This window comes from Pseudopipra pipra, chromosome 2 (genome assembly GCF_036250125.1).
Source record: "Pseudopipra pipra isolate bDixPip1 chromosome 2, bDixPip1.hap1, whole genome shotgun sequence".
Lineage (NCBI taxonomy): Eukaryota > Metazoa > Chordata > Aves > Passeriformes > Pipridae > Pseudopipra > Pseudopipra pipra.
The window spans coordinates 91,512,801-91,540,774 of NC_087550.1; the positions used below are offsets into that span (position 1 = coordinate 91,512,801).

General features: G+C 38.8%; 1 protein-coding gene across 2 annotated transcripts; it reads left to right on the forward strand.

Moving 5' to 3' along the window:
• Positions 1 to 586: 586 nt before the first annotated feature.
• On the forward strand, positions 587 to 27,974 carry SLC5A7 (solute carrier family 5 member 7). Of its 2 annotated transcripts, none has more exons than XM_064646383.1 (9): positions 587 to 909; positions 1,837 to 2,059; positions 8,103 to 8,216; positions 11,043 to 11,198; positions 15,587 to 15,735; positions 19,214 to 19,357; positions 21,166 to 21,319; positions 22,531 to 22,748; positions 23,477 to 27,974. In XM_064646383.1, the coding sequence occupies exons 2-9, from the start codon at positions 1,882 to 1,884 to the stop codon at positions 24,098 to 24,100; spliced, it is 1,737 nt and encodes a 578-aa protein (XP_064502453.1). In that variant the 5' UTR covers positions 587 to 909; positions 1,837 to 1,881; the 3' UTR covers positions 24,101 to 27,974. The 2 variants fall into 2 exon arrangements, with proteins under 2 accessions (XP_064502453.1, XP_064502454.1); XM_064646384.1 differs by lacking the exon at positions 587 to 909 and adding an exon at positions 983 to 1,041.

A 27,974-nucleotide genomic window follows, 5' to 3' on the forward strand; every position in this document is an offset into this window, starting at 1 on the left:
CTTCATAAAAACTGGGGCAAAGGCATATATGGGTCTTCTTTGCACATGTACCCTTAGTCATGGCACTTAGAGGCTCACTGTCCAGCATCATTTGGAGACAGAGAGCAAGAGTCCTGTAACAGGAAAGCTTGTATTACTGTAGCTCCGCAGGTGACATTTATGACAGGCATGGCAAAAAAAATGGAGACTCCCCAAGAATTAGCTGTCCTGCATGTGGGAAAAGACGATGCATGTTTAACCAGGTTTGAAAGGGAGCTGTGAGGAAAGATGGTCCTGACCATGCTTGCTCAATGCTAGGCCCAGGCATGGAGCGACAAGGGTGCCAGGGAGGGCAAAGAGAGCACAGAGCTCACCTTCCCTCTCCGTACCTCCACTCTCTCCCCTTCCTTCACCTCTCTTTTCAGCGTATCTCTTTAGATCAGCCCTTTCTCTTCTTCCTCTTTCCCGTTGGTTTGGCATGATCCTGTTCCTTCCCGTCTCCCCTCATTCTCTTTTGTTTTCTTACCCCAGTTCCACTTCCTAACCCTGCTTCCCTGCCATGACACGACAATCAGTCTCCCTTGAGTCATCCTTACTTCCCCCCAGCGTCCCCTAGCACTCTGACGTCTTTCCCCCTTCCTCCCCCTAGCTCTGACGGACACGGTCCTCTCACCCCACTGAACCCTCCTCCTTTATAAAGGGATTTTCCTCTTTTTAATCCACGAGCCCCCTGTCGCAGCCTCAGCACTCGGCGCACCGCCCCACCGGAGGGGAAAGAGACGATCCTGCCTTTGCTCCTTCCCTGCCCCCGCAAGCGGGAAGACCCCGGGGAGGGGGGGCAAAGCGCCCAGCGGCTCGGCCCCGACACCGCCCCGCGGGATGTGCGGCCGTGCCCCGCGGGGTGCCGGGCAGCGCGGCGGCGGAGCGCAGGTGGGCGGCGGGCGCGGACACCCTTCCCTGCCCGACGGCGGGGGCGGCGGGCGGGGCGGGCGGTCCTGCCGCGGGCGCGGGGCGGGATGCGCGGGCGCGCACGAGGGCGCGGCACCTCCGCGGAGCGCCCCGGTAGGTAGGGATGGTCCGCGGGATCCGTCGGGAGCGCGGACGGGTCTCGCCGGCGCGGCCCTGCGGGAGCGACCGCGGAGCGGCGAGCCGAGGTTGGGAGGGGGTTCTGGGAGAGGCTGGTTCGGGGCAGCCGCTGTCCGCGTCGCTCGGGAGTTCTCCCCCGCTGTAGTTCGTATACCTCGACATTTCTGCCGTCCGACAGCTTGTAAGCTCTCCGTTTGCTTCTCAGATTGCGAGAGAGAATAGACTGATACTTTTCATGCTGGACAATTGAATGTTGCAAAAAAGAAAGTGCAGATTTCGGGAGATGATAGAAGGGGGAAAAGATTCAGCATTCCAACACAAAGACGTAAAAGATGTATTTTGCTGTTGTAGCTATTACTTATCCATAGTTCTTATATAATTTAAAGCAGTTTTGTGGCTTGTCTTCAAGCTGGAGACTTTTGTATTAGTCCATATGGCCAAGTTCTTCTATTCCCTGCACCAAAGTATTCCTTGACTGAAGAGTTCCCAGATACTGAGAACTTGGTGACACTAAAAAAAATCAGTGCCCAATAATTGATTTCTAAGAATAGTGTAGCTTTCAGCCATATCATTCATTCCCCTTTGTAATCAGAGGCTACAACCATTGGTTGTTGCTCCACAGGCATTTTAATTCACATGTAACATTAATCTCAATTACACCTGAAATTGTCATTTCATAAATTCACTGGAATAACCATCTGAGGGGGTTTTGTACACTGATTCTAAAAGTCAGGTTTGTTAAAAGCAGACCTATTATTGTATTCTCTCCAGAGGTCTTAATGAAATTGCAATAAAAGAAACAGTTGGGACTTCAATATGGCTTTCCATGTGGAGGGACTGGTGGCCATAGTTGTCTTCTACCTGGCTATCCTGGCAGTAGGGATATGGGCTGCTTGGAAAACCAAGAACACTGGCAGTGAAGGAGACCGCAGCGAAGCTATTATAGTCGGTGGAAGAGACATTGGCTTGCTAGTTGGTGGATTTACAATGACCGGTATGTAAAAAGCACTCCTTTTTTTTTTTCTTAGCCAGTGCATAACTTGTCAGTTTTCCATCTGAATGAAGTGTAACCTGCATTTTGAATAATGCAAAATGGAGAAAATACATATACTTTTTATCTAATTGTTTAGTGAACAGCCAAATGTAGCATCTGTATAAAACAACAAATATTTGTAAATCATACAGGAAGAATATATTAATATTAGTGTTCATTGCTTCCGTATTTATCTGTGGATCAGATATGTTCAGGACAGAAGTAAGGAATTTGTATAGATTAATAAGTATTAAATTATTGTTGTTAAAGCCATCCAAATTTGTGCATTATTTTTGGTTTTGTTTAATCTGAGTAACACCAAGTTTATAGGGAAACAGACTGGGGGGGCGGGGAGGAGGGTGCGCAACATCAATCAACTTTCTAAATGAAAATTGTTGTGATTCCAAACTCATAATTCTACACATTTCAGCAAACTTACTTTGTGGATTCTTTCAGCTTCTTTTGCAGCAATTTGAAAAAATAATACATTACTATCAACAGTAGTATCAGTAAGAAAAGCCTAGGTGAATGAAGAGTTCTTCACTAATTTTGTGAACAGTGCTGTCTGGCTTCCCAGAGCCAGTCAAACCAGCTGCCTTCCCTGGGTAAATAAGATATTCACAATGCAGTCCAAAATCTCAAAATTTACATTATGGTATTGGAACAAAAATACATTATAAGAACAGTAAATAAGCACACTATTTTTATTTAGGCTATTGAATTTTTAATCATGTCTTTTTTTTTTAATCTAAATCCTGTACAGGCAAAGCCCTTTCAATTGTCAAATTGAATTTATCAAGTTGTTTTGCAGTTTTTCCCTACTCTGCTTTCAGAGTTATTTAATAAGGAAGAGCCACGTAAAACTTGGGCCAAAATTCTGCGTTCTTTAATCTAGATAAATTCTCATCCTTTTGCAGGGGCATTTCGCTCATTCAAAGACTGAATATTAGATATTGAGTAAAGAATGCTTGTAAAAGTCAATAAAGTTTGAATGCAGTCAGTTCTACTTTTTGCACTTTCCTATAATTTATTGTATCACGTATCCGTCAGCTGCTGAAGCATAAGATATGATGAGATTACTCCTAACAAGAACAGATTGGACTGCTTTCTGCTGAATTAAATATTCTCAAGAGCACTGAAACAAAAATATTTTGCAGAAATATTGGTTTTCACAAATCAGTAAACATTAGATTGAGGGAGCGGAGATAAAACAAGGCACGCCCCACAGAAGTGGTTATAACTAATGGGTTTGCATGAAGAATACACAAATTCTGGTCTCCTTAATCCTATTTTACAAGAGCACTTTGCGTAACGGCTGAAGCACAGATGAGACTTGAACTGAGGCTTCCTATTTGCAGGCAATTACTACAGCCACCACAATTCACATCCACACATGCTCGTTCTGTTTCGTGGAAGCTCTAGGGATGGCAAAGTATCTCATCTCCGCAGTAGAACGTCGGACTTATCCCAAAGCCTTTGTGTAGCTAAAACTGTCATGGATTTTATACTGTCAGGGTTTACACACTTTCTCTCCTATGCCTTCATTAAATATGGCAATTAAAGCTTGAAATGGCAACTAAACTGCACTTTCAGTTGCAGGGAGCCACGCCTGGCACATAAAGCTAGACGTGGGCACAAATCTCCTGAACCAGGAGTTAGTCCGAGTTTTGTTTCAGTGAGGATGTTTGGGACACTCAATCTGTAAAGTCATAATAAAACAATTATGAAAGTAAGCTGATCAAAATATGCAATATTTTTTACAGATTTATAAATTTTACAAAATGGTCACGTTATTCAAGGGTATACTTTGCTCCTTAAAAAATTATAGGTGCAGAAATGGCACCTTGCAAACAAAGATACAGGAGTATCCCAACATTGTCTTTATATTCTACTGGTTTAATTATCTAAATATGAACTAAAAAGCAAAACCCACCCTGAAAGAGGAAAACAAGACTTTTTTTTTTAAAGATCCCCAGAAAGAATATTGTTTATATGGACGTGAAGCACCTTGAGATAAGGCCTAATTCTGTCTTTCCTGAGACAAACACTACAATGTTCCATGGATATTGGCTACAGAAGTAGTAGCGGTTTCCAGGACTATTTGGTTGGGAGGATGACAGCACTTAGCCTATAAATTTGAAATACAATTCGGAGCATAAGTATCAAACTCAAGATTCCTGAGTAATTGTAGTTGATTCTCTAAACAGCATTGAAAAATCTTAAAGCACTACCTATGAGTAACAGCTATGGATATATTTAAATATACTCTATGATCCTGAAGAAGTAGCTGTATCAACTAGCTACTGAAATACTGAACACAAAGCCTGTTGAAAGTTGAGTGTGTCTGCAACTATGAAAATAGAAAGAGCGAAAAGGTTGAATTGTGGATGGATCACAGCAGCTCATATTAAAATGAACTAACACCTCACCATAGAAGATATGCATTTAATGTGTATGATTTTTACATAATTATAGATAAAATGTTGCATTAAATATTAGGCTTCCTTATTTTGTGAATTAAATTCTTAAGAAGAATTAAGACTGCAACAAACTTGAGTCTACTTTGATTTTGGTGATTGAGTTTAAAACCCAAAGGAAATATTTGACATGACCAAATGCTCACAACCATGACCCAAAAGGTAATAATCTATTGATGTAATTTTTTCATTTTAGTTGGATAAACCTATGTGTCTTTCCACAAGAAAAAAAAATAAACATTACAACATTATATTTTGTTGTAATCCTTGGGTCAGGATTTTCATTTTACAGAACTTGATGAGTTTATGAAATAATTTGAGTGGTCAGACGATCAGTGGATCATTCCCAAAGAAGTGCCAGAATATCTGGTTTTCTAATATATATCAATATATGTAAAGAAGTCTGAGATCAACTTTTGTGTGCCTCATAAGAACTGGGAGCAGAATTGCACTTCACATCCTCAGTATTTGTCTGATAGGGTGCATGTTTTAAATGGATGTTGGTATTTGCTGTGTTTTTTGGTTCTTCAGATGGCAGACAAAGAGAAGATTAAAATAGATTACCACATGAATGCTTCCACAGATTACTAAACATTATATTCCTTTTGTCCAATTTATGATAAAAAAAAAAGAATTTCACCAAAAATAAAGGTATTAAACTAACTTTAAATTGTGGCTTAGCAAACTGAGTATCAAAAAATTAATATCCCAGGTTGAAATCCCATCCCATTATTCTGCTTCTAATGTATTTATTTATGTCAATATATGTGCTGACTACCCATTCACCCCCTCAGAAGAAGACATATAGAACCTTTGTAGAGCTCTGTGGTCCTTGACAGATGTTTCAGTACAGTCGTGTGCACAGAAAAATTGATCAGCAGCTATTTTTCAAACTCCAATCCAGAAATCAAGAAATTAAAAATAAAGGCTGAATTCTCCATGCCACCTTATGTAATATCTGCCTGCAGGACACTGTTCCTGTCCCCAGCCAGGGGAGAGCAATGACCTCTGCAACATCACACAGAAGGGAATTGACTTTTTCTTCTCCAAAAGAAAATGAGGCAGCTAGGCATAGCATCCAAGTGCATTTGACAAAACAACTGCCACCTCTGTAGCAAACCAAAATCATTGCTGGAACTTGAAGCACCCTTGCACCACAGCTGCAGCAATGCTGGACATCTGTTGTTGACTATGGGATATTATTCCCCATCTATAACTGAGTACCATTTATGTAGAATTCGTGCTCATGCATTTTCAGGGAAGGAGACAAATATAATTCCTAAGTATTTACTTTTAATATTGTATAGAGGTGTTTACCACCTATGCCATAAGACTGTGCTGCTTGAGACACAATAAGCATCCCAGGTAGTCACAGACTTAACATTCAACAACTCAGTGTCCAGGTGGAGATCAGTAGCAAGTGGTGGCCCTCAGTGGTTCCTACAGGGATCAGTGCTATTCAGGATCTTTGTCGGGGACACAGACAGTGGGATTGAGTGCACCCTCAGCAAGATTTCAGATGACACTAAGATGAGTGCTGTGGTTGATAATCTAGAGGGAAGGGATGCCATGCAGAGGGATCTGGACAGGCTTTTGAAGATGGGCCTGTGATAGGCCAAGTCTAAGGTGCTCCACCTGGGTTGGGGCAAACCCAAACATGCTTACAGGCTGGTTGATGAGTGGATTAAGAACAATCCTGTTGAAAATAACTTGATACTGGTAAATGAAAGACTGAATATGAGCCAACAACGTGCACTCACAACTCAAAAAGCTCATCTCATCCCGGGCTGCACCAAAAGAAGTGTGGCCAGCAGGTCCTTCTACTCTTCTCTGATGAGACTCCACCTGGGTTAACATGTTTAGTTCTGGGGTCTCCAGCATAAGATAGATTTGGACCTGTGGAAATGAGTCCAGAGGAGGGCCACAAAGATGATCACAGGGCTGAAGCACCCTCTGTAAGAGGACAAGCTGAGAGAGTTGGGGTTGTTTAGCCCAGAGAAGAGAGAGATCTGTGCAGACCTCATAGCAGCCTTGCAGTACCTAAAGGGGTCTTACAAGAAAGATGGAGAGGGACTTTTTATCAGGGCATGTAGTGATAGGATGAGGGGTAACGGTTTTAAATGGAAGGAGAACAGATTTAGATAGATATTAGGAAGAAATTCTTTAGTGTGAGGGTGGTGAAGCACTGGAACAGGTTGCCCAGGAAAGTTGTGAATGCCCCATCCCTAGAGATCTTTGTTTCTAAAGCCATGGTGAAATTCAGCAAAATACCCTCTGGTATTACTTGGGAAATATCACAGTTAAGTGGAAAAGAGTGGTAATTTAGATTTTAATTAAATTTCTGAGGGACTTTTATTTAATTTTCTTCATTTGTGTTTCTGTCCAATTTTTTGTCTTAAACACAAAATCAAGTTTGCTTGTTTGATGGTGGATGATGGGAAAATTGTGAAGAATGTTTAAGGAAAATACATTTCTAAAAATTGTGACTGTTTACAAAGAAAGCCTGAGCTACTTTTATATGAGAAAGTAAAGGTTTCTGACACAAATCAAAACAGAATTACAGAAAGCTAGGACTTGTAATGATCTGTCTGCCTTTGTTCAAACTACAAACCTAGATTCTTAAAACTTACCAGTATACATTAGACATAATCAAAAATTTTTGCATGGAATCTGCAAACAGGAAGAGATAAACGTTATTATGTGATTTGTTATGAAATATTTTTGCAGCTGTAATTGCAATACATTCCTATGTTGGAGTTTTTCTCTCATACATATTGTAGATCCCAAATTGTCAAGTATAGAAACTTCCCTTAAAGGCAAAGAATCAATTCATTAAGTGTCAGTGATTGGTATATTAAAAAGACTGCTTTTTAGAGAGAGAAAATCAGAAATATTGCAGATAGCATGAATATGTCTTCAGGAAGAACAAAAATAAATTACTCACTGTTTAGAATTTACAGAGCAACAAAAAAGCAACACAACCCTGTAGAGAAATATTTAGACATCTCAGAGTTTACTGAATGTACTTCATGTAACAATAATTTTAATATTCAGCAAGGTTTTAAGGACAATTTTTTTTTAATGAAGGGCCAAATAAATTACACATTCATTAAACTCTTGCCTAATTTAAATTCTTTGAGTTTTTCCAGCTGGGATGACTTTTTCACTGTGTGTTTATTGTTCTTCTTCAGATTCCCCCTTACATCTCTCCTTCATTTGGACTAACACAAAGAGAATAGTAATGGAAAATAAATAGGGGGGGACTCAGCCCTCACACCTTCACTGACTATACAGAGACTTAGACACATTGATGATTGTCTCAGTTCCATCTGACTTCTTTTTTTCATATGCTTAAGCTGTAAATTCAAATTAGGGCTGCCTTTTATAGAATGATGCTGTGCCTGGCACTTGTACAATACAAGTAATAAAAAATAACAGTATTATAAGTAATGACAATTTCATTATACAATGTGTGAGCTTTTCTTTCTTTGTGTACATTAAAGACTTTTCCATCTCTTCCTTTTCAGCCACATGGGTAGGAGGTGGTTACATCAATGGAACAGCAGAAGCTGTGTATGTCCCAGGCTACGGTCTAGCTTGGGCTCAGGCACCTATTGGATATTCCCTTAGCCTGGTTTTAGGTAAGCAAAGACTAAAATTAATAGTTTCTCAGTTTAAACAGTTCTGATGAAAAGTTCATTATGTCAAATGAAACAACTAGGGTCTGATAAAAGGATGCTGCCGTAAACTGGATCCCTTCTGCTGGTACATTTAGCTATTGCAAAGAAAACAGAAAATAACTATAAATAGTTTGATATCTTAAGTCTCCTGGACTCCTTGTCAAGACCTATTTGATTAATTACAACCATATTGTCCTTGAGGGAGAGGGAGTATTTAAATTACATATACCAAGTTTTATATATTTGGGTTTTCTTTGAATGCCTACGTGATCTGTATCATGACCTAGGTGCCCAGGAATCAGGGCACCTATAATCTTGGAATTCAAGAAAGACAGATATCCTTTCAGGTTAGGAAAGTGCTTATACAGATCTTCACCAAGAATCTATGTAACTTTTTTAATTTTGTGTAGGAAGTCTGTAGTATAACCAGATTATTTCCTTAAAATTGGACCGTGCGTCCTCTTAATTGCAGTACGAAACTCCAAATCAAAATGCAAATACACAATCCTGCCACATGCAAGGTCAGAGTGTAAAACGCAGACAGCATTATAATTTTTAATGCTGCAGTAATGATGCAAGTGTTTAAAAAGCATGTTGTTACAAAAAAGATTCTTCTTTTCATGTTGCTTTAATGTGCCCGATGTACTAGCTTTTCCAATATTACTTGACCTCTCAATCTATTCTGAGTCTTTTCTCATGGTTTTCCCACCTAATCTGTCCCTTTATTTCCTTTGGTTGCTTATCCAGATCTTCTTTCACAGTATTTTTTTTTCTTCCTATACGCTTGTTTTTCTTCCTCATTCTTTTTTTTCCCTTGAAAATGCTTTCCAATGGCCTGTCCTGGTTATCCTTTCTTCCCAGGCAGAAGCTTTACCCATCATAGATGTTCCTCTCTGGCATGTGTACGCCAGCTCCAGTTCTGATAGTGGTTCCCATCCCTGAGAACAGCTCTATTTCCTGTAAAGAAAATAATAACAGTGGTTGTCTGGCCAGAGACCAGTTTATGTCATTATGAGGTCATGATGGTCATGATCCATCGATGTCATTAACTGGTTGTTAGGATTGTAGTCACAAGCATCTTGCTGACTCTCAGCCTTTGTAGAATTGACACAAATTAATAGTAGCCCAGATGGGGTTGAGTTAGCCTCTCTGCTCATTTCCAGCTGTTTTTAGATATCCAGACTTGTTTTCCTGGAAATTACAATAGCCACTGCAGAGTAAAGAAGTCTGTATCATGGGACCATAGATCTCTCTGCTGAGCACAGAGAGGAAAGTGTTTCTGTAGGCATGAGCTGTACATGAAGTTTTGAGTGCAGGATTTCTTATTCTTCTTTAGAAAAATAAATAATCAAAATTATAAATAAAAATCTAGGAGAAATATTATTGCTTCAGACTGGAAGGATTTAAAATTGATATAATCTCCTTGTTTGTTCAGTATTGTTCTCCATACCACTTTTCCTAATTTTTCAATCAATTTAGTTTAAAAAGTTGCAATATCTCCTATTTCTTTTGACAGGTGTTTGAACACCGTAATAGATTATAATACCAGTGACTCTTTGTTTTTCTTTTTAATTGTCTATTGTAATTATGGCATAACAAGTAGAATAGCAAAGGGATCCATTACTAATCCAAGTATAGTAAAAAATGCTGGAGAGTTTCTGCATCTATCCACCTAAAGACAGTATTCACATAAGCAGTATAAATTATGATTGTTAAGCCAGTACCTTCTGTTCAGGGAACCTAATGTAATGAAGAAATATGAGTGATAAAAGGCAATACATAGAAATGTGGAAAATCTTCTGCACAATAGAATGAATACATTACATATCTTGTGATAAAGAACCTAATTAAGGGTTGCCAAATAATATACAGTAGATTTTATTGGGAACTGACTGGTTTACCATTTTTTTTATTGTACCTTATATAGCAGTTTTACTGTGGTAGAAGTCTAGTTAGTTATAGTCATGCAGATCTCAACTAAACAGGTTTCCATACAAGTGATCTTTCAGCTTTACTGAGGTATGTCCTTTTTTTTTTCCCAAGCCAGAAAGAATTTTAGGAGGGGAGACCTTTGCACATTTATGTACATATCCAGCCCATATACAAGCCAGGTGGAGCAGAATTGTGATACAGCAAAATTCCTGAACATACATAAGTGAAATAAGCATATGACAAATATTCAGGAAAACTGACATCTGCAGAGCCCAGACCACCTCTGACCTACCCTGAAGGTGTAATAAGGTTGTTTTAAGCATACATAATAAATTTGAATTGTCCTGAAAGAATCAGTTTTGCTATGTATACACTAAACCACATGTGAACTTGTACTTCTGATCCAGGAATCTCAGACAGTTTTATTTTTAGAGTAGGGCTATATGAAAATTCATGCTGGATTCTGCTCTAAGAATCAACAGGATTAGGTAGAAAGGCATTACCTTAGGCTGATGCAAAATGAGACAAAACTCTGACAGCATCCATAATGGCAGATTACATAAACTGAACCAGACAAAATAAGAAAAAAAATTATTTTTTATTATCAGACTATAGGTATTAATGGGCAGGAAGGGTGTGTTTAAGTAACTCTGTAGACAGTTGCAAGGTAAGAGTTCCCAGAGGATATTTTAACTGTACTTTTTACTTAAAAAAAAAACAAACAACAAAGAAAGAAACAAAAAAACCCACTATTGCTGATATTTTTGTACCCTTAACTGAGAATGAATGTTTTATGCCTTAATAGCAATGCATTTCTAAACTGCAGCTGGTGTCTTATACTGTTTTTCTTTGCAGGTGGCCTTTTTTTTGCAAAACCCATGCGATCCAAAGGCTATGTGACAATGCTAGACCCTTTTCAGCAGCTTTATGGGAAAAGGATGGGAGGACTACTGTTTATTCCAGCTTTAATGGGAGAAATGTTTTGGGCTGCTGCCATCTTCTCTGCCTTAGGTAAGGAATAAGCAGTATAAATATTAATTTATCACAGGTAGAAAATATTAGGAATATCAGAAATGCATTAAAATTCTAGCTTCAAATGCTAACTATTCAAGCCAAATGATTCAGAGTGTGACAGTTCTAAGACCCATGCTAACTAGTAATTAAATCCAGTAATGGTACCCCATTAATTATTTTGATAATGGAAAGACGTGCAAGATATCTAATTGTTTTCACATACCTTTAAGTTGTCCCTCTTCAAAGAGCATGAAAAGATTTAGCAAAAAATTTCCTTTGATTGTGAGAGTGATGTGAGTGAATCCAATTGCCCCTTTTGTATTATCTGACCCAGCTTTTCTTTTACAGCACTGGCATCACAGAAGCCAGTCAAAATTTCCCTTAACAATGTGTAACATCATTGCCAATGCATCTAAACAAAATAATCCTTTGCATATAGGAGATCTACATATACAGAACTTTCCATAACACAAATAATAGAAATAAACCAGATGCTGATCAATAAATTGAAGAATTCTTCAATTCTAAATACCTTTCTTCTTAACAAAATGAAGAAAATAACTTGGGATTCAAGAAAGGATTCAGAGAATTAGTGAAATTATGACTCAATAGAAAATCACCCAACTACTCATCCAGTCCTGAAAAAAAATCAACTTCCAGGGGTTTTAATTATATTTCAGGCCTGAATTTAGCAATCCCTTCAAGAACTGAGAAAGCCCTTGAGTTGAAGCACCAGTAATTGACTTTCACCAGCTAATCATACTAATAATGCACATGCATGTGGTAATGCTTTCTAGCATATGCTATTTTAAACAAAAAATAAACTTTGAAGGTACTCTCCAACTGTGCTGTGATGAACTGCAAAGCAATAGGGGAGCTTGTTTACCACAATTTCATCACAAAACCCTTAAAAGACTAAGAACAAACTGCATACTGAGGTGATAGGACTTGAAGAACACTCAGAATGTTTTGAATATTTTTGACTGAGGACAAGCCATTCTGTTTTATTTCATTGCAAGTGGTGTGAGTGCCTTTCTAGATTTATATTAACAGCTGACAGTTAAGGATTATGAAGGTCATTGAAGATTTTGATTTAACTATTCTGTGACTAATTTTTATGTCTCCTGATTTGCACACCTATCCTCATTGATGAATGTTTAATCCCAGTGCTCTTCACTACTTGATCTTCATTATGACTCCTTGCTTGGCAGAGCTGTAGAAGGGAAGCAGGTCTTACAACTTGTGAAAGAGGTCTGAGCTTGTTATCCTTAAGCACGTGAACTTTGAAGTCTCACTGTACAGCAAAAACCACACCTGTCAGCTCCCAGAAACTCTAATATATATCACACATCATGTTTTCTTCTGTAGCCAGAACTCTTCCAAATATGTGCTCCAGAATATCCATCTACAATAATTGCAAGGCCTAAAAGTTGTTGCAAGATGTTTCATTTAAATCATCCTAATTAGAAGCAGAGAAATTTTTTAGCGTGGTTTTAAAACATTGCAATCACTTGAAACAGTTAATACATCTAAGAGAGATGTATAACCATTCTGATAGCTGCTGCAAGGGCAATGCAGGAGGACACAAGCTATTCAGGAGGTTTGTTCAGTGCACTAACAGCTTCCTCACACAAATGATCAGGGAGCTGATGAAGGAAGGTGCTCTGTTGAACCTGTTACCTACAGACAAGGAAGAACTAGTTAAGGGTGTGAAGGTCAGAGGCGGAGTTGGCTGCAGTGTTCATGAGATGGTGAAGTTCATGGTCCTGAAAAAGGAGAACAAGGCAAAAATCAAGACTGCAAGAATGGACTTCAGGAGAGTAGAGCTTGGAGTCTCCAATATTCTGCTTGAAAGAATCCCATGGGAGATGGTCCTGGAGAGGAGTCCAGAAGAGCTGTTTGCTGTTCAACCATTACCTCCTCCAAGCTCAAGAACAGTCCATCCTGACAAGTGGGAAAATGTGGACTGTTGTTGAATGGGATGGGGCACCTGGTAGCAAAGGGTGTGGAAAAGGCTGAGGTACTCAGTGCCTTCTCTGCTTAATTCTTTGCTGGTAAGACTAGCCTTCAGGAATTCCAGGGCCCTAAGAAGCCTAGGAAAGTCCAGTGCAAGGAAGATTTGCTGGAGGAGAATCAAGTTAGGAAACATTCAGATACACTGGACAGACACCGTTTCATGGGACCTCATGGGATGCATCCCATGAGTGCTGTGGGAGCTGGCTGATAACATTGCAAGAACACTCTCAGTAATCTTCTGAAGACTGTGGTCTTCAGAACACGGATGTTCCTGAAGACTGGAAGAAAACAAATATCACTCCCATCTTCAAGAAGGGCAAGAAGCAAGACACCAATAACTAAAGGCTGGTCAGCCTCACATCAGTCCCTGGGAAGGTGATGGAGAAAATACTCCTGGAAGCTACTTTCAAACCAATGAAGGTCAAGAAGGGGACTGAGAATAGTCAGCATGGATTTATGAAAAGGAAATAATTCCTGGCCACCCTGAGGTCTCACATGATGAGCTGACTGGCTTGGTAAACAAAGGGAGAACAGGGCATGTTGAGGATTTCAAAAAAGGTATTTTATACCATCTCCTATAACATCCTCATAGACAAACAGGTGAAGTACAGACTAGAAGAGGAGTGGACAGTGAGGAGGAGATTGAGGATTGAGAACTGGCTGAACTCCTGGGCTCAGCAGGCTGTGACCAGCAGCATGGCTGCCACCAGGTGGCCAGTCACAAATTGTCCATCCCAGAGGTCCATACTGACTCCTATGTTATGCATTGTTTTCATTAATGACCTTGCTGATGGGACCAATTGCACCCTTGGCTAGTTTGAAGAAAATAAAGAATGGTGAGGAGTTGCTGATAGGCCAGATAGTTGTAATGCTTTTCAGAAGGATCTCAAAAAGCTACAGAACTGGACCGACAGGAACCTCATGAAGTTCAACAAAAAGAAATGATAAATCATGTACCTGGGAAGGTAAAACCTGATGTTCCGGTATGGGCTGGGGGTTAACCAGCTGGAAACCATTTTTGCAGCTAGGACCTGGGAGTCTTAGAAGGCAATGAAGCTGACCATTATCCAGCAATGTGAACTTGTGTCAAAGAAAGCCAGTGCCATACTGGGCTGCATTGGAAGGACCGTTGCCAGCAGGTTGAGAGCACATTTGGAATACTGGATCCAGTGCTCCCTGATACAAGAGATGTGGCCATACCAGAGAGACACTACTGAAGAGCAACAAAGATTATTAAGGGACTGGGGTATCTGATATACAAAGAAAGACTGGAGAGGTGGGGCTGTTCAGCCTGTAAAAGGCAAGGCTCGGGGGAAATTATCCACCTGCATAAATACCTGATTTTATATTTATTTATTTGGGATAAAGAAGCTGGAGACAGGCTCATATCTGTGTTGCCCAAAGATAGGACAAGAGGAAATAGGAACAAAAAGAACTACATGACATTCTGTTTAAATTTAGAGAAACTTTCTTTTTTTTTAACAATATGAGAGATCAACCACTGTCGCAGACTGCACACAGAAGCTGTGGAGTCTCCAACCCTTATGGATAGTCAAGACCTGACTGAACGTGATCTGAGCAACCTGCTTCATCTGACACCGCTTGCGTGGGGACTTGGAAGAGACAGTTCTTACAGGTGTTCTTCAGTGTCAGCAACTCTTTGATTCTATGAGCTGTTTTGTGGTCAACTCAACATTGTGATTTGCTTTCTACAAATGAAATCTGCTTGATAATGCTTGGGAAAGTTCTTGATTTCTGGGTCAACAGTGGAGGATGGATTTTGCTGTTTGCAAAGAAACCTGCTTTTGTCCCACATAAAAAATTCAAGAGCACTTTAGAAATGTCAGTGGACATTTTAGCAGATGCCTCCTCTACCATTCCTTCCTTGGCCAAAAGGAACTAGCTCACAGCATAAATGGGATGCAGCAGACATCCCCAAGAAAAGCCTTTACTGCAAAGATACACTTGCTCCCATGTGGCTGCTACTCACCCAGGGAAGCTTCAGCTGTCTGTGCATAGCTGCTTTTCCCCAGGCAGAACAAGAGAGTGTAGTCCTTACAGAGCTTGAGCACTGTAAGGAAGGGCTGTTGGGAGCCTTCTGTCCTCATTTTCTTAAGAACCTGCAAAATGACAGATGCTAAACTTGGACCAACAGGAGCATTCCTTTTACCACTCCCTTCAAAGGTGCAGAAGGGGTGTGCAGAGGGGGGAATATATTAGTACTGTTATTAAGTGTCTCCCAAATCTTCGTTCGCGAAGCCTAGCCATGAGTATTAAGTGTCAGACCAGCACCTATATATGCAACTTAACAAAGGTGTACCTTCTCATCAGACTTACACTAACACACAGTACTTTGGTTTTCCCCTTAGGTGCAACTATAAGTGTGATCATTGACATTAACGTCAATATTTCAGTTATTATTTCTGCCCTGATTGCAACTATGTACACACTTGTGGGTGGGCTTTATTCTGTGGCCTACACCGATGTAGTTCAACTCTTCTGCATCTTCCTGGGACTGGTAAGTTTGATGCTTTTTTTCCTTTTTTGTTGAGAATTTTGCCCTGAGCATTAAGATGATTGCTGAGACCTATTGCTCAGTTTTAGTTTTGGAACTTTCTTCACTGAAAGCATGGAAAAGGAATATCTCCAGTCATAGTGGAGACTGCATTTGCCTTAAGGTACAGTCTGTGCTTCGAAAATAATGTTGCCCAAGAGGTCTGTTTCTTTGGCTTTTTTTTCCTACAAATAGGACTGGAGCTGCCCCCTTCCCTGTCTGTCCATGGGACTGTGACACAGGCACTGGAAGAAAGCATTAGACATAGGAAGCAGTCCTATGCCTGAAATACTGGCATTGGACCTGCAGAGCTGATACTCTCCTGCCTCTCTTTTCTCTGGTTGTTACCTACTCATGCAGCTTAGTTAACCTCCTGTTAACTTAGCTAACTTTCTTGGGTTGTTCCTCATTTCCCTCCACCATCCTTGGTGACCATAACACAGGAGGTTTTACCGGATGTCTGGGCTGTTTTAGTATGGTAGTATGAATATCCCCTCATCAGCTGCTAATGATAGTGGGCAGCCTTTTATTTAGTGCTGTTCTTTAAGACCCACACTGAAAAACACCAATGTAACAGGATCCAGATCACTAGGGTGCAATCAAAGCGGCTGCTGTCTTTGTTTGCCAGTGGCAGTAATAGATAGTCACAGGTGTGCAGAGAACTGAGAGAGCCTAAAATAAATGAGGTGGCTCAGTGTGGAGGAGCCAAATGGCACTTTGGGGACCTGGAGTTCTTTCTGTACTTTCAGCAGAGTTCTTGTGCAGCTCTAGGGAAATTGGTTTACCCAGTGCTCGCACAGGTGGTCACTAACCAGCTCTGTGTGTGTCCTTACTCTGTGGTATCTTACTGTGAGGGCTAGGGCCTTACTTGCAGAAATGCTGAGTGTTCCCTCTTGTAACTGACTTAATGGAAATGGTGCTAAATACCCTGAAAAAGCAAATCAAAGTTCCAGCTGGCCAAGTCAAATGAGAAGTTATTCCAGATCTTCTTTCCTCATACCTCTGTTCTTCACATATAGTAAGGAAAATACTGTCTCCTTCCCTAACATGAAGGTTAATATTTGTGAAACATTCATTTTCTACAGATGGAATGCATTGCAAAAATTCCCAACATTTTAGATAAATCAAAATGCTTCTTCAGTGAGATCAACCTCTGAACTGCTAAAGACGCTGGTCCCATGGGAATAACAACATTAAAATCAGCATGAAACTGACAGACAGGAAAAAGCAAATGAAGGTTGTATAGCAGTCTTTTAAGTGGTTGGATCTGTAGCTTTATAGTGTTCTTTCAGTTCAGGTTGGGCTCTTTATGTAATTTCCCATTTGAAATAATCAATAGTAATACAACTCTAGAATAAACCACATTCATGAACTTGAGAGTGTCATCAGTGAGGCTGGAAGTCTCGGTATCTAAATGGTCAGGCAGTTTTAGATGAGATGGAATACTTTCGCAGGAGATGTCACAGCAGAAGATGACACAGTTACACTTATCCCAGCTTCTCCTGCAGGCCCTGGAACAGTTTTTATTTCCACTGGTGCAGAGCTTTACTGCTGATTCCTCTAATGTCTGGTTTCTCTCCTGCTCCTTACCCAGGAGGAAACACTTGTTGTAATCACTTCTGTTCCCTACCCTGACTCCTGATTTCAGACACAGCTTCTTCCTTATGTTTCAATAACCTCTACCCCAGCCATATGTACATCCTTGGTTTTCTCTTTACAATCTCATGAAGTGTCTCTTCTACCTTCCTCACTCTCTTGTATCCACATCTAGAGTTCTCATCTCTTTGTCTTTATCTTGCCTGGTGAGACTTTCCTTGACTGTATCCTCACTATTTACTGACTTCATCTCATCTGTATTATTAATTCCCCATTCTTTACTCTCTATTTTCCCAGATAATTCCCAGAAACAGTTGAGGTTTGTCATTTTTGCCAGGAAAAGGAGTCTAAATGTATGGATGTAAACCATGACATGCCAGTGAACTGCAGGGCCAGAGAAAGTGTCTTGATTTGTTTTATTTACTACTGTAAAGGTAGTCCTCGAGACCACAAAAAGCTAGGTTACTGTCAGGAACTGGAATGGCTTACAAAAGCTCATAATGCATTTGCAATACAGTACCTACTAAATCCTGGATTGTGGCATGCAGAGTCCAGACAGACTTTCAGAGATTTACCCCACTGAAAATCCCAGTAGAGTATGGTCAAAATACAGCTGTTCAGAAGCTCATCAGTCGGACATGTTTGAGATTCAGAAACGAGAATAAAAAAATCCTTTTACATCCTTGTTCCCCATTAATTTCTCAGTAAGAACAGTATTAATATCCATTAATTTTGAAAATATATTTATTTTTCCCTCAAAATATCTTGGAGACAGTGGAAACATTTTAGTGAACTTTCACAGAAAAGCTCAAGCATGGAGTGAGAAGGGAATCTTTCTGCCCAACTGCTTAAATTGAATTTTAACATTTAGCAGAACAGAATCCTATGGTATGTGTTAAACTGCCAGAATAACAGGCAGTGCTGCAAAATATTCTTCATACATTATTGCAGTAATTGTGCAACAAATTAGAGAAAGATGTTTATTTTTCCCTTCCTTGCTCCTGTTGACCCCATATACTGTGATCAGTTGAATTGTAGCAATCTGTGTGGTTTTGGATGTCATTGGATCCTTAAGGATGCTATGCTTGTGATGGTCTAGCTCATATAGCACAAAGCCTGATTTTCATCTCAGTAGGAGCTGCTGATTTTCTCCTCCATAGAAAGGGAGTTATACCATTGCAAAATGAGTTGGCAAGTAAATGCACAAAAAGTCAGTTGGAGAAGGAAATGGACCTTCCGGCAGAAACTGTCTCTGGGAAAGGTTTTTTTGGCGTAGATAAAAAAAGAGAGAGACTGAAAATGGTCAGGAGATCCCAAGAAAACACCCTCAAGGCAGAAAAGTGATGTAACACTGGGCTAATGAGAGTTTTGGAGGAAGACAGTTGGGGTTGCACCAACATCACTACTCTCTTGTCATGATATAGTTTTGTACTGAATTACGAACAAATTCCCAAGCCTTCAGGTGTGATGTCTCATGCTTGTAAACTGGTAAATCCTGATGCTATTACATGCAAGTTTATATGTAAATATTTCTCTACTGTCTGGTCCAGGAAAGAGTGTAAAGAATATATGAGGAGTTCAGGGAAAATAAAACGAAGATGTATAAATTTGTCTTCCCTGCTGATTTTGTGATTTACATTGATTAATTCTCTTCTCGCAGTCTCCAGGAGAGACATAAGCTATCCACTACCAAGCTCTCTGGATTTCAGAGGTGTTCCTCCAGCACATAACTCGACTTTACTGCAAGTCAATGTGGCAGTTTGGCTAGATCAGGGTTAATATCAACATTTCACAAATTTAGAATGTCTTCTTTAGACATGAACAGAGTGTTTCTCTTTGGTTACAGTGGATCAGTGTCCCCTTTGCGATGTCCCATCCTGCAGTAACAGACATTGGGCTCACAGCTGTGCACCAGGTGTACCAAGCACCTTGGCTTGGATCTATCAACTCACTTGACATTTACACATGGTTGGACAATTTCTTTTTACTGGTAAGTGGTGACTTGTATGAAGGAATGAAGCATTTATACATTCACACTGTGTTACTGTGACAACTGAAAGTAATAGAGCTTAATTAAGAGTTTCCAGCAAACTGAAACCCTCTTGACTCCTGCTCAATCTTTCTGCACATTTGAATGATTTCAGTGACATATCAGTCATCATTGCCAGGAATGCAATTTAGATATCATCAGGCTGAAAGAGTTGACATGTTAAAATTAAATAAAAGTGTGCAGCTAATACTTAACTGATGTCATTGTTGGCAGAGGAATTTATATATTGCAGAAGGCAATAAATGTGTTATACAAATGATCAAATATGCCTTAGGTATCGGTGAAGTAGAAAAAGCTGTGCAGAGATGGATGGCAGGATGGATGAATTCATACATGCACACATCCCAGAATGAACCAAGGGCTTTTGTTATTTAATAACTATGTATTACACGTGGGATCAGTGGTTATTAAGTACTTTCCATTAGAAGATCTAGAAACACATGCTAACATTTTCCATTCTCAGTGTCCCTATGCAAATCTGAACTGGTTTTATTATCCTGTTGTACTTCGGGATTACCTTCTTTGTCTTTTTTTAAAATCATCTCAATAAAAAAATCTTTAGGGTTTTCTGATAATTGGGCTATTAAAATACATTATTTTATCCAGCTTTCTCTTAGATCCAAAGTATGGCATTAGCTCAAGTGGCTGTATTCTCTCTGGTAAGCCTGAAGGTTTCATCTCTGTTGATGACCAAAGAAAAGCTCTGATGTTGCCAAATTGTGACACATTTTCTTTTCATCTTGTTTGTTTCATTATAGCTCAAGAAATTTACACATCCTTGGAAAGCTTTGTTAAGGGATTATTACGGCAGCAAAGGAAAACAGTCATAAATAGCAAGTCAAAACCAGATTTGTCTCTGAAACATTGTTAGTCCCTATATGTGCATGAAACATACATGAAACCCCTGTATACACAATATTTGCTCCAAATGCCTCCTACCTCATTTAGTGTGTAGAACTGGACAGTGTCCAGTTAGTGAGCACTTTGCTTGATTTTCTTTCCATGCTGTTTAGTAACAGACACTTTTTTATTTAGTGGAGACTATTCAAATCCTGCTGTCAAGACAGAATTGTAAGCACTTGGTTTTTTAACCTTTGCTAATACTCTCCTGTGTCGTATTTTGCAGAAATAATTTTGTCTCATCAAGATCTTCATGTTATATAATGAAATAAAAGATAAGGGTTTCTACCATAAAAGAAAACTTGCTTTTACTACCCCATCTTCAATTTCTATTTTTATTGTATTTGCTTAAGGCAGTGGGAGAATAATTTTTCAGATTCTTGAGTTTGCTGTATACAGAACATCTTGCCTTGTTCAAATGACCACATGCATTTGCAAAGGAAGATAAACTCTTGCTTTCAAATCCTATCGGAGAGTCCAATCTAATTTTGATGGGAGAAGGGTATTGGAGGCAAATTCTTCAAATATGAAATATGACAATAGTATTTTATAACTTTTCATAAGACTTTATTAAGTATTTGGGGGTTACAGAGACTATGTAAGCACAAAGTGTTGCTTCTAATCATACAAAAAAATGACTTGTCTAAAAGAATGGAATTTAAGTGGACTTACACAGGTTTGACATTTCTTGTGAGAATGAAAGTTGCAGTTATTACTGGCTAAATAAATTTAAAAGTAGCAACATGGCTTTCAGCATTCAAGTGATACTTCTACATGCTTTCTATATGGTGAAAGCAAAAAAATCCAGTTAGCTTCCAATGACAGCATTCTGCCTGTTGTGTTTGCAGACATTAGGAGGAATACCATGGCAAGCATATTTCCAGCGAGTTCTTTCCTCATCTTCTGCCACATATGCTCAAGTTCTGTCATTCCTGGCTGCTTTTGGCTGTCTTGTGATGGCTATTCCTGCAGTACTCATTGGTGCAATTGGAGCATCTACAGGTAAATGATTAAAAATCAGTAGTAAAATAAATGTAAAATGAATTGTGCAATAAGTTTGAGAAAACAAAGCTTATGTTAGATATAGGTGACATATAGGTTAGATAGTCAGATGGCACTGTTAATCAACTCAAGAATTCTTTATGGGAAGGAAACTACACATAAAAATAACATAATAGAATATTTCTCCAAAAGGAAAGTACTCCTACCCCAGTGGGTGAAATGAAATCATTTTGCACATTATAGATATCTACAGACATAATATCTCTATTCAATGTTTGAGTTAGATTGTGGTACTTTTATTTGGTCCTAACAGTAATAATGGTGAGTGACTGAGGGAGCTGGGATTGTTTAGCCTGCAGAAAAGGAGTCTGAGGGGAGACCATATTGCTCTCTAGAACTACCTGAAAGGAGGTTGTAACGAAGTGCAGGTTGGTCTCTTCTCCCAAGTTACAAGTGACAGGATGAGAAGAAATGGCCTTGAGTTGCACCAGAGGAGGTGTAGATTGGATATTAGGAAAAATTTCTTCACCAAATGGTTTGTCAAGCAGGCTTGTTTGGAGTAGGCTGCACAGGGTGTATTCATCATCCCTGGAGGTATTTAAAAGACATGTAGATATGGCATTTGGGATCATGATTTAGCGGTGGTCTTTGCCGTGCTAGGCTGACGGTTGGACTCAATGATCTCAAAGGTCTTTTCCAACATAAATGATTCTATGATTTATCAGGGATTTCTTATCTTGACCAAAATATCCTTGTCAAGACCTTTGTCATAGTAAGAGTTGTCCCCATCACAGTGACCTTGTAGCTAAACTGATAGAAATGTTTAACACATGGCTTTGAGCCCTGTCTGTAATCCAAGAGGGTAGTTAAACACATCACTAAGGAACATGGACACCAGATTTGTTTTGAAGAAAATTACATTTACAAACATTGCAAAGTTTTAATATTAAACTTTCTACTGGATAACTCCAGGCTGTGGTGAGACTTATTTTAGAGATAAGAAAAAATGCTGAGCAGAATTAAATCTGCCTAACAGAAATCAGTGGGATGCTGTCTCTCTGAAAAGTATTGGTCTGGTCCTGGTAACAGTTTGGGTATTGAATGTGAATGAACGTGTGGCAATATGAATAGCTCACTACAAATGAATTCAAGCGATGCTGTGGCCGATGACCACTAATGTTACTAATAACATACCTGTGTCCATATTGTAGCTTGGAACCAGACTGATTATGGTGTCCCTGACCCCAAGAGTAAAAAAGAAGCAGATATGATTTTACCGATCGTGCTCCAGTACCTTTGCCCAGTCTATATCTCATTCTTTGGCCTTGGCGCTGTATCTGCTGCAGTGATGTCCTCAGCTGATTCTTCAATTTTATCAGCAAGTTCTATGTTTGCTCGGAACATTTACCAGCTTTCCTTTCGGCAAAATGTGAGATAACATTTTTGTTTCTATTTTTAGAGAAAATTTTAGGTGATTGACTATGGTGTAATTTCCTAATGAAACACCTCTTTCATGTTCCTCCCTATGACTAGGAAAAGGATGTCATTTAGTTCCTAACAGTTTATTGAACAAACTGAAAGTCATAAAAATATTTATAGTTCTGACTGATGATGGAGGTAAAAAGCCAGCTTGGGAAGAGCAGCTTTCAAGAGTTTTCATGGCACTGCAGTTTATCCAAAGAGCTAATTACTATCACTGCATCATAAGTTTTACTTAAATCCTTAACAAAATGAGACATTTTTTCTAATTATTCATTTATCAGGAAGTCATTTGATAACAAAATGGTCTAGTGAGTTGGAGTTTTTCTTAGGAAATGGAGAAGAAGAAATTCTGATGCTGACAGTTATTTTTCTAGTTGAGCCATATTGTGTTTCTTTCTAATGGTTATATCTAACACTTTTGCTTTTTATCTTTGACACATTCTCAAATTTTCCCTTGTGTTCAAAAATTAATGACTTTTGGAATGGCAACCATAACCCTTGGTGTTTTTTTTCCTGAGTTTGAGGTGGAGATAGAGATATGACTTTGTAAATATTATTGAATGAATCATGCAAAGTTTCCTCTTACAATGCAGCATCTTATATTAACTGTGCATAAATGTAGGCATACATGTCTCATCATGAAAAAAACCACCTAACACTGCCCTTCTTTTGCAGGCTTCAGACAGGGAAATTGTGTGGGTCATGAGAATCACTGTTCTTCTGTTTGGAGCATCAGCAACAGCAATGGCACTGCTGGCTTCATCAGTGTACGGCCTGTGGTACCTCAGCTCTGACCTCGTATATATCATCATATTCCCCCAGCTCCTGTGTGTGTTATTTATTAAAGGAACCAACACCTATGGTGCCATTGCAGGATACTTATTTGGCCTTGTTCTCAGAATAACTGGAGGAGAACCGTACCTCTACCTTCAGCCCTTGATCTACTATCCTGGCTGGTATCAAGATGATAATAATATCTATGTCCAGCGATTCCCATTTAAAACACTTGCTATGCTCACCTCCTTCGTTACTAATGTTATGGTCTCTTACTTAGCCAAATACTTATTTGAAAGTGGGACTTTGCCACCAAAGCTGGACTTCCTTGATGCTGTTGTTGCCCGGTACAGTAGAGAACACATGGACAAAGCGACTCTTGTAAAAAGTGACAATATTGTACTAAATGAACTTGCACCTGTGAATCCACGACACAGTCTAACTTTGAGCTCAACTTTCACGAACAAGGAAGCCTTCAACTACGTTGATTCAAGTCCAGAGCTGTCCAACACTGAAGATAATTAAAAAAATCTGGTAGCCACAGGCAAAATAACGAGAAACAGGATATTCTACAAAGAATAGTAAGAGGCATTTTATCAGAAGAAAAGGAAGAATTGGGAATAAAATACCGCTGCACATTCAAGTTGTTTCTAGGAGCAGGAGCATGAAAGAAACTCTCTTCTGTTATTATCTAACATGTTGGATTAGTTCATAGAGCTTTTACCAAAATATACACTCAAATCCCATTCTTTGCACCCAGAACTATATACTGTGCAATTAAAAAAATATTTACAATTGAAAATACATGTAGCAGAAAATGTACAACAGCTATTTAGCTAGCATATCATATGAGGAGATTATAATACAGTCACTCTGAAATATTATCAGTCAACATTTTATTGGTATTAAGTGAAAATATATTGTCACAGCTGGAAGTGATTTATCACTAAAGAGCTAGTTGCTTGAGCGAAGACAGATAGATAACTTCCCTGGAGTTTTGATCTGGTCATTTTTTTTCTCATAAAGAAATTTAAATAACACAATCTAGTATTTTATTATTTGTATGAGACAGCAAAATGCACAAATAGTAATAAATACGGGAGTGCTAAACATCATACATTAATTTAAAAAAAATTAAAATTAATTCACCAGTTTAAAATTCTGTTGTACCTAATGCAAGACAACCTTAAGCAAAGTGTGTTAATATAGGTGTTCTTTGTTTTCTTGTGGTTAGTGGCTGTCTCAAAAATTCTTAAAGCAATAATTGGAGTTGAAATTCAGCTTGTTAAAAATGATTCTTATAAAAAAACCCTGATAAACTAGATAGAAATTTTCAATGTTGAGAAAAGAAGTCTTATCTTGAGTTATCATCAAAATGAACACTGAGCAAACCACTCTGACACCAAGCAACTGCACCAATGAAATAAATATTGAAAAGTAAGGAGAGTCAAGAAGGCTTGAAAAGACATTTTCACATACTGAAAAAAGTCTTCTCTAAGTTATCGAAAAGTCTTTTGGTGTGGTCTTGCTAGGATTACTCTGGAAAGTGTAGATTTTCCATAGAAAATCACTCTTTTTAAAAAATTTTTCAAAACACAGGCTTGTTGGACAGCTTTCCACATCTGTAAGTGTCTGCCTCTAAAAGCAGCTTGGAGAGGAAGTCAGAGGAAAGCTGAAACCAGAAGCGTAGCGAAAGTCACAGTGGTGTCTTCCACTGAATGCTGGACTCCTTCATTACTATCTGTCCTCCTGGCCATCACAGTAATGCTGCGGAGCATCAGCAGTGGCCGGATGCTGACAAGACTTCTCTCATGAATGGCCAAAGGCAGCAAAGCAGGGAGATGAGGCCTCTCCTGTCTTTGCCCTGGCTGGCAGGGAGCATGCAACATCGTTTCCATTTGCCCACGGCCAAGATGATTGTGTCTGTCCCCATTGGTATGTGCCTTTCACAGTGGGAGCTCTAGTAGCTAGATTTCTGTACAGTTAAGAGTTATGCTCCAATAATTCTTTTTAAACTCTGCGCATGACACAAAATGTTCCATTGAAATCCAGACATCCTCGTGTTGCTGGTCACTGCTGAAATTTCTTTTTTTAACACTCACAGCACGAGGAGCTATACTAGAGGGTAGTAGATGTAAGAATAGGTTTTGCTGCTAAAGGAAGAAGCCATCAACTTGTGCGTTCAGTGTTGACATAAGCTTTCACAAGGCTGAATTCTTAGGTATGTTTTTGCTCCTTTTGTGGAGTCTTAACAGCATATATATATTTTATATGTAGAAAAAATTAATTTTAGATATGTTGATTATTTTTCCTTGCACTGCATTTAAAAATAACACTGCATCTCAGTTCTGAATATGCATTATGACCTGCAGTACTACTGTGCTAACAAATATTGAGTGTGCTCTCGGTGGAGGGAATCAAAATCAGGATCTGCACTAAAAACCCACAAGAGCCAATATAGCAAAGAAACTAATAATTCCTGCAAGGTGAGTGAACAAGCCAACTACAAAATTCAGGGTGCTGGGTATCACAAACCAAACATAAGCCCAGCAGTATTCGTTCCCCCATGAACTACAGCGGAGAGATGAGAAAAGAGATTGTATAGGAAAAAGAGGGGGAGAACAGAGCCACTGCTGAATTATTGTCCATTTCCTACCCAAATCCTCCAGCCTAAATCCCTTCTTACAAGAAGATATCAAGCCATGGCTTTGCCTGCTTGCATAGCCAATGCCTTACGCTGCAGTTCCAAGTTAAGTTAGAGAATTCCATTTTACAGTCACCTCTAGGTCTTCCTAAAAAAATATTCTCTTACCTAAGTTTTGTCCAGGAATTGCTAGAATTTAACTATGAGAAACTGCATAGTGACCAGATGCTTTGAATACTGCAACATTTTTATATTGAGACATTTTGATGGAAAAATAAAAATCTTTTTCTTTTATATTCCCTTGTTGCGATAAAAATGTAAATGTTTCTATAATGCTCAAAAAAAGGTAAGTGAAAAAAATAAAGTTGTTAGTCCAAAAATTTCAACCCAGATGCTTTCAACATTATTAGAATATTTTACATTTTTATCCTATAGAAATTTTTTTAAATTGGTGTGGTTTTGCACACTATTCCTGCCCAGATAGAACTACACATTCCCTGTGTGAAAAATGGTTCCAATAAAGTTTTTCAGTACTCTCTGCAGAGACTGAAAAGTTATTGCACTTTTTCATATAGCATACCATGGAAGCTTTATCATGCAAAGGAGAGAAGTGATCTGTTTATCCTGTGACCATATACCAATCCTGCTTTCCACATACCAATTCTGTGTGTGTGTCTTTGTGCAAGTCCAACAATGTCTGCCATGGTTGCGGTGGTGGGCTGTATAGTGGATGGGATGACTACAAAAGCTAAACTAAATAGCCCCATGCAAAGTCTGTTTATAGGTTTTATTTGCCTTAGTTCAGCTTTCCTACCATTAAATTTGTACAGAGCTGTTCATATAACCAAAGGCTACATCTGTGATTGATAGACGTGGGTTTAAAAAAAAAAAGGAACAAAATACAACTAAGTTACTTCCACAAGCAAAATGCCAACAGAATGTGTTTCTTCAAGTAGATTTTATTTTCAGAGGAATTATCAGACACTCCTTCTTCACTTTTACAATTTGTAGACAGTAGTACTGTGCAGTAAATTGGATCTATAATCAGTGAAGCAAACAGCTCATTTTCAGACACTGAGGTGGTTGTTTGTGAGCCTTCAATGTCTAGATAAAATATTCATATCACAATCATGCATTTTATTTTCATGTTCTTAGCATTTGTGAATAACATTTATTTGACAGGGATTTTTACCTCTTTTGCATGAGATGTTTTCATAAGATCAAGGTTAAAAACATAGCTGACATGTCAAAAAAGTTATGATTTCATCTATATTTGTCCAAATGGGATGGTATATGTATTATAAATAAAAAATACTTTTGTGAACCTGAACTGAATGTAAACATTAAGTGGATCAAATAAAGTAAAAGTCAGATTTAGTCTTTTATTTTCATATAGTACAAAAATTTAGGATTTCAAATAAAAGTATCATAGGAAAAAAACTGTTATTAATTTTTCCGTCTGCCCTTCAACTGTATTGATCAAGTTCCATGTGCAGTTAGTAAGTTATTGTAAGTCTGCTATTAATCAGGGCAGTATTTGTGGCTGTTGTTAAAAAAAAGTATATTTTTGTCCGTGTCAGAAATGTTATATTAAGACTATACTTAATGAAGCAGATAGAAAGCATAATATAGATATATATGTTTTGACTTCATTTGTGTTGTATTCAATAGTGCCCATGCATTTCAGGAAAATACTGTCTGGTTTTGGGTCTGTTTTGTCCATCTATTAAAAATAAAGATTTTATTTTATTATCA

Excerpts from the sequence above, each read along its gene's own strand:
- SLC5A7 (XM_064646383.1), top strand. The coding sequence starts at position 1,882 with ATGGCTTTCCATGTGGAGGGACTGGTGGCCATAGTTGTCTTCTACCTG. Across the intron at positions 15,736-19,213 it reads TCTGCATCTTCCTGGGACTG|TGGATCAGTGTCCCCTTTGC; the intron begins GTAAGTTTGATG and ends CTTTGGTTACAG. Across the intron at positions 19,358-21,165 it reads TGGACAATTTCTTTTTACTG|ACATTAGGAGGAATACCATG; the intron begins GTAAGTGGTGAC and ends TTGTGTTTGCAG.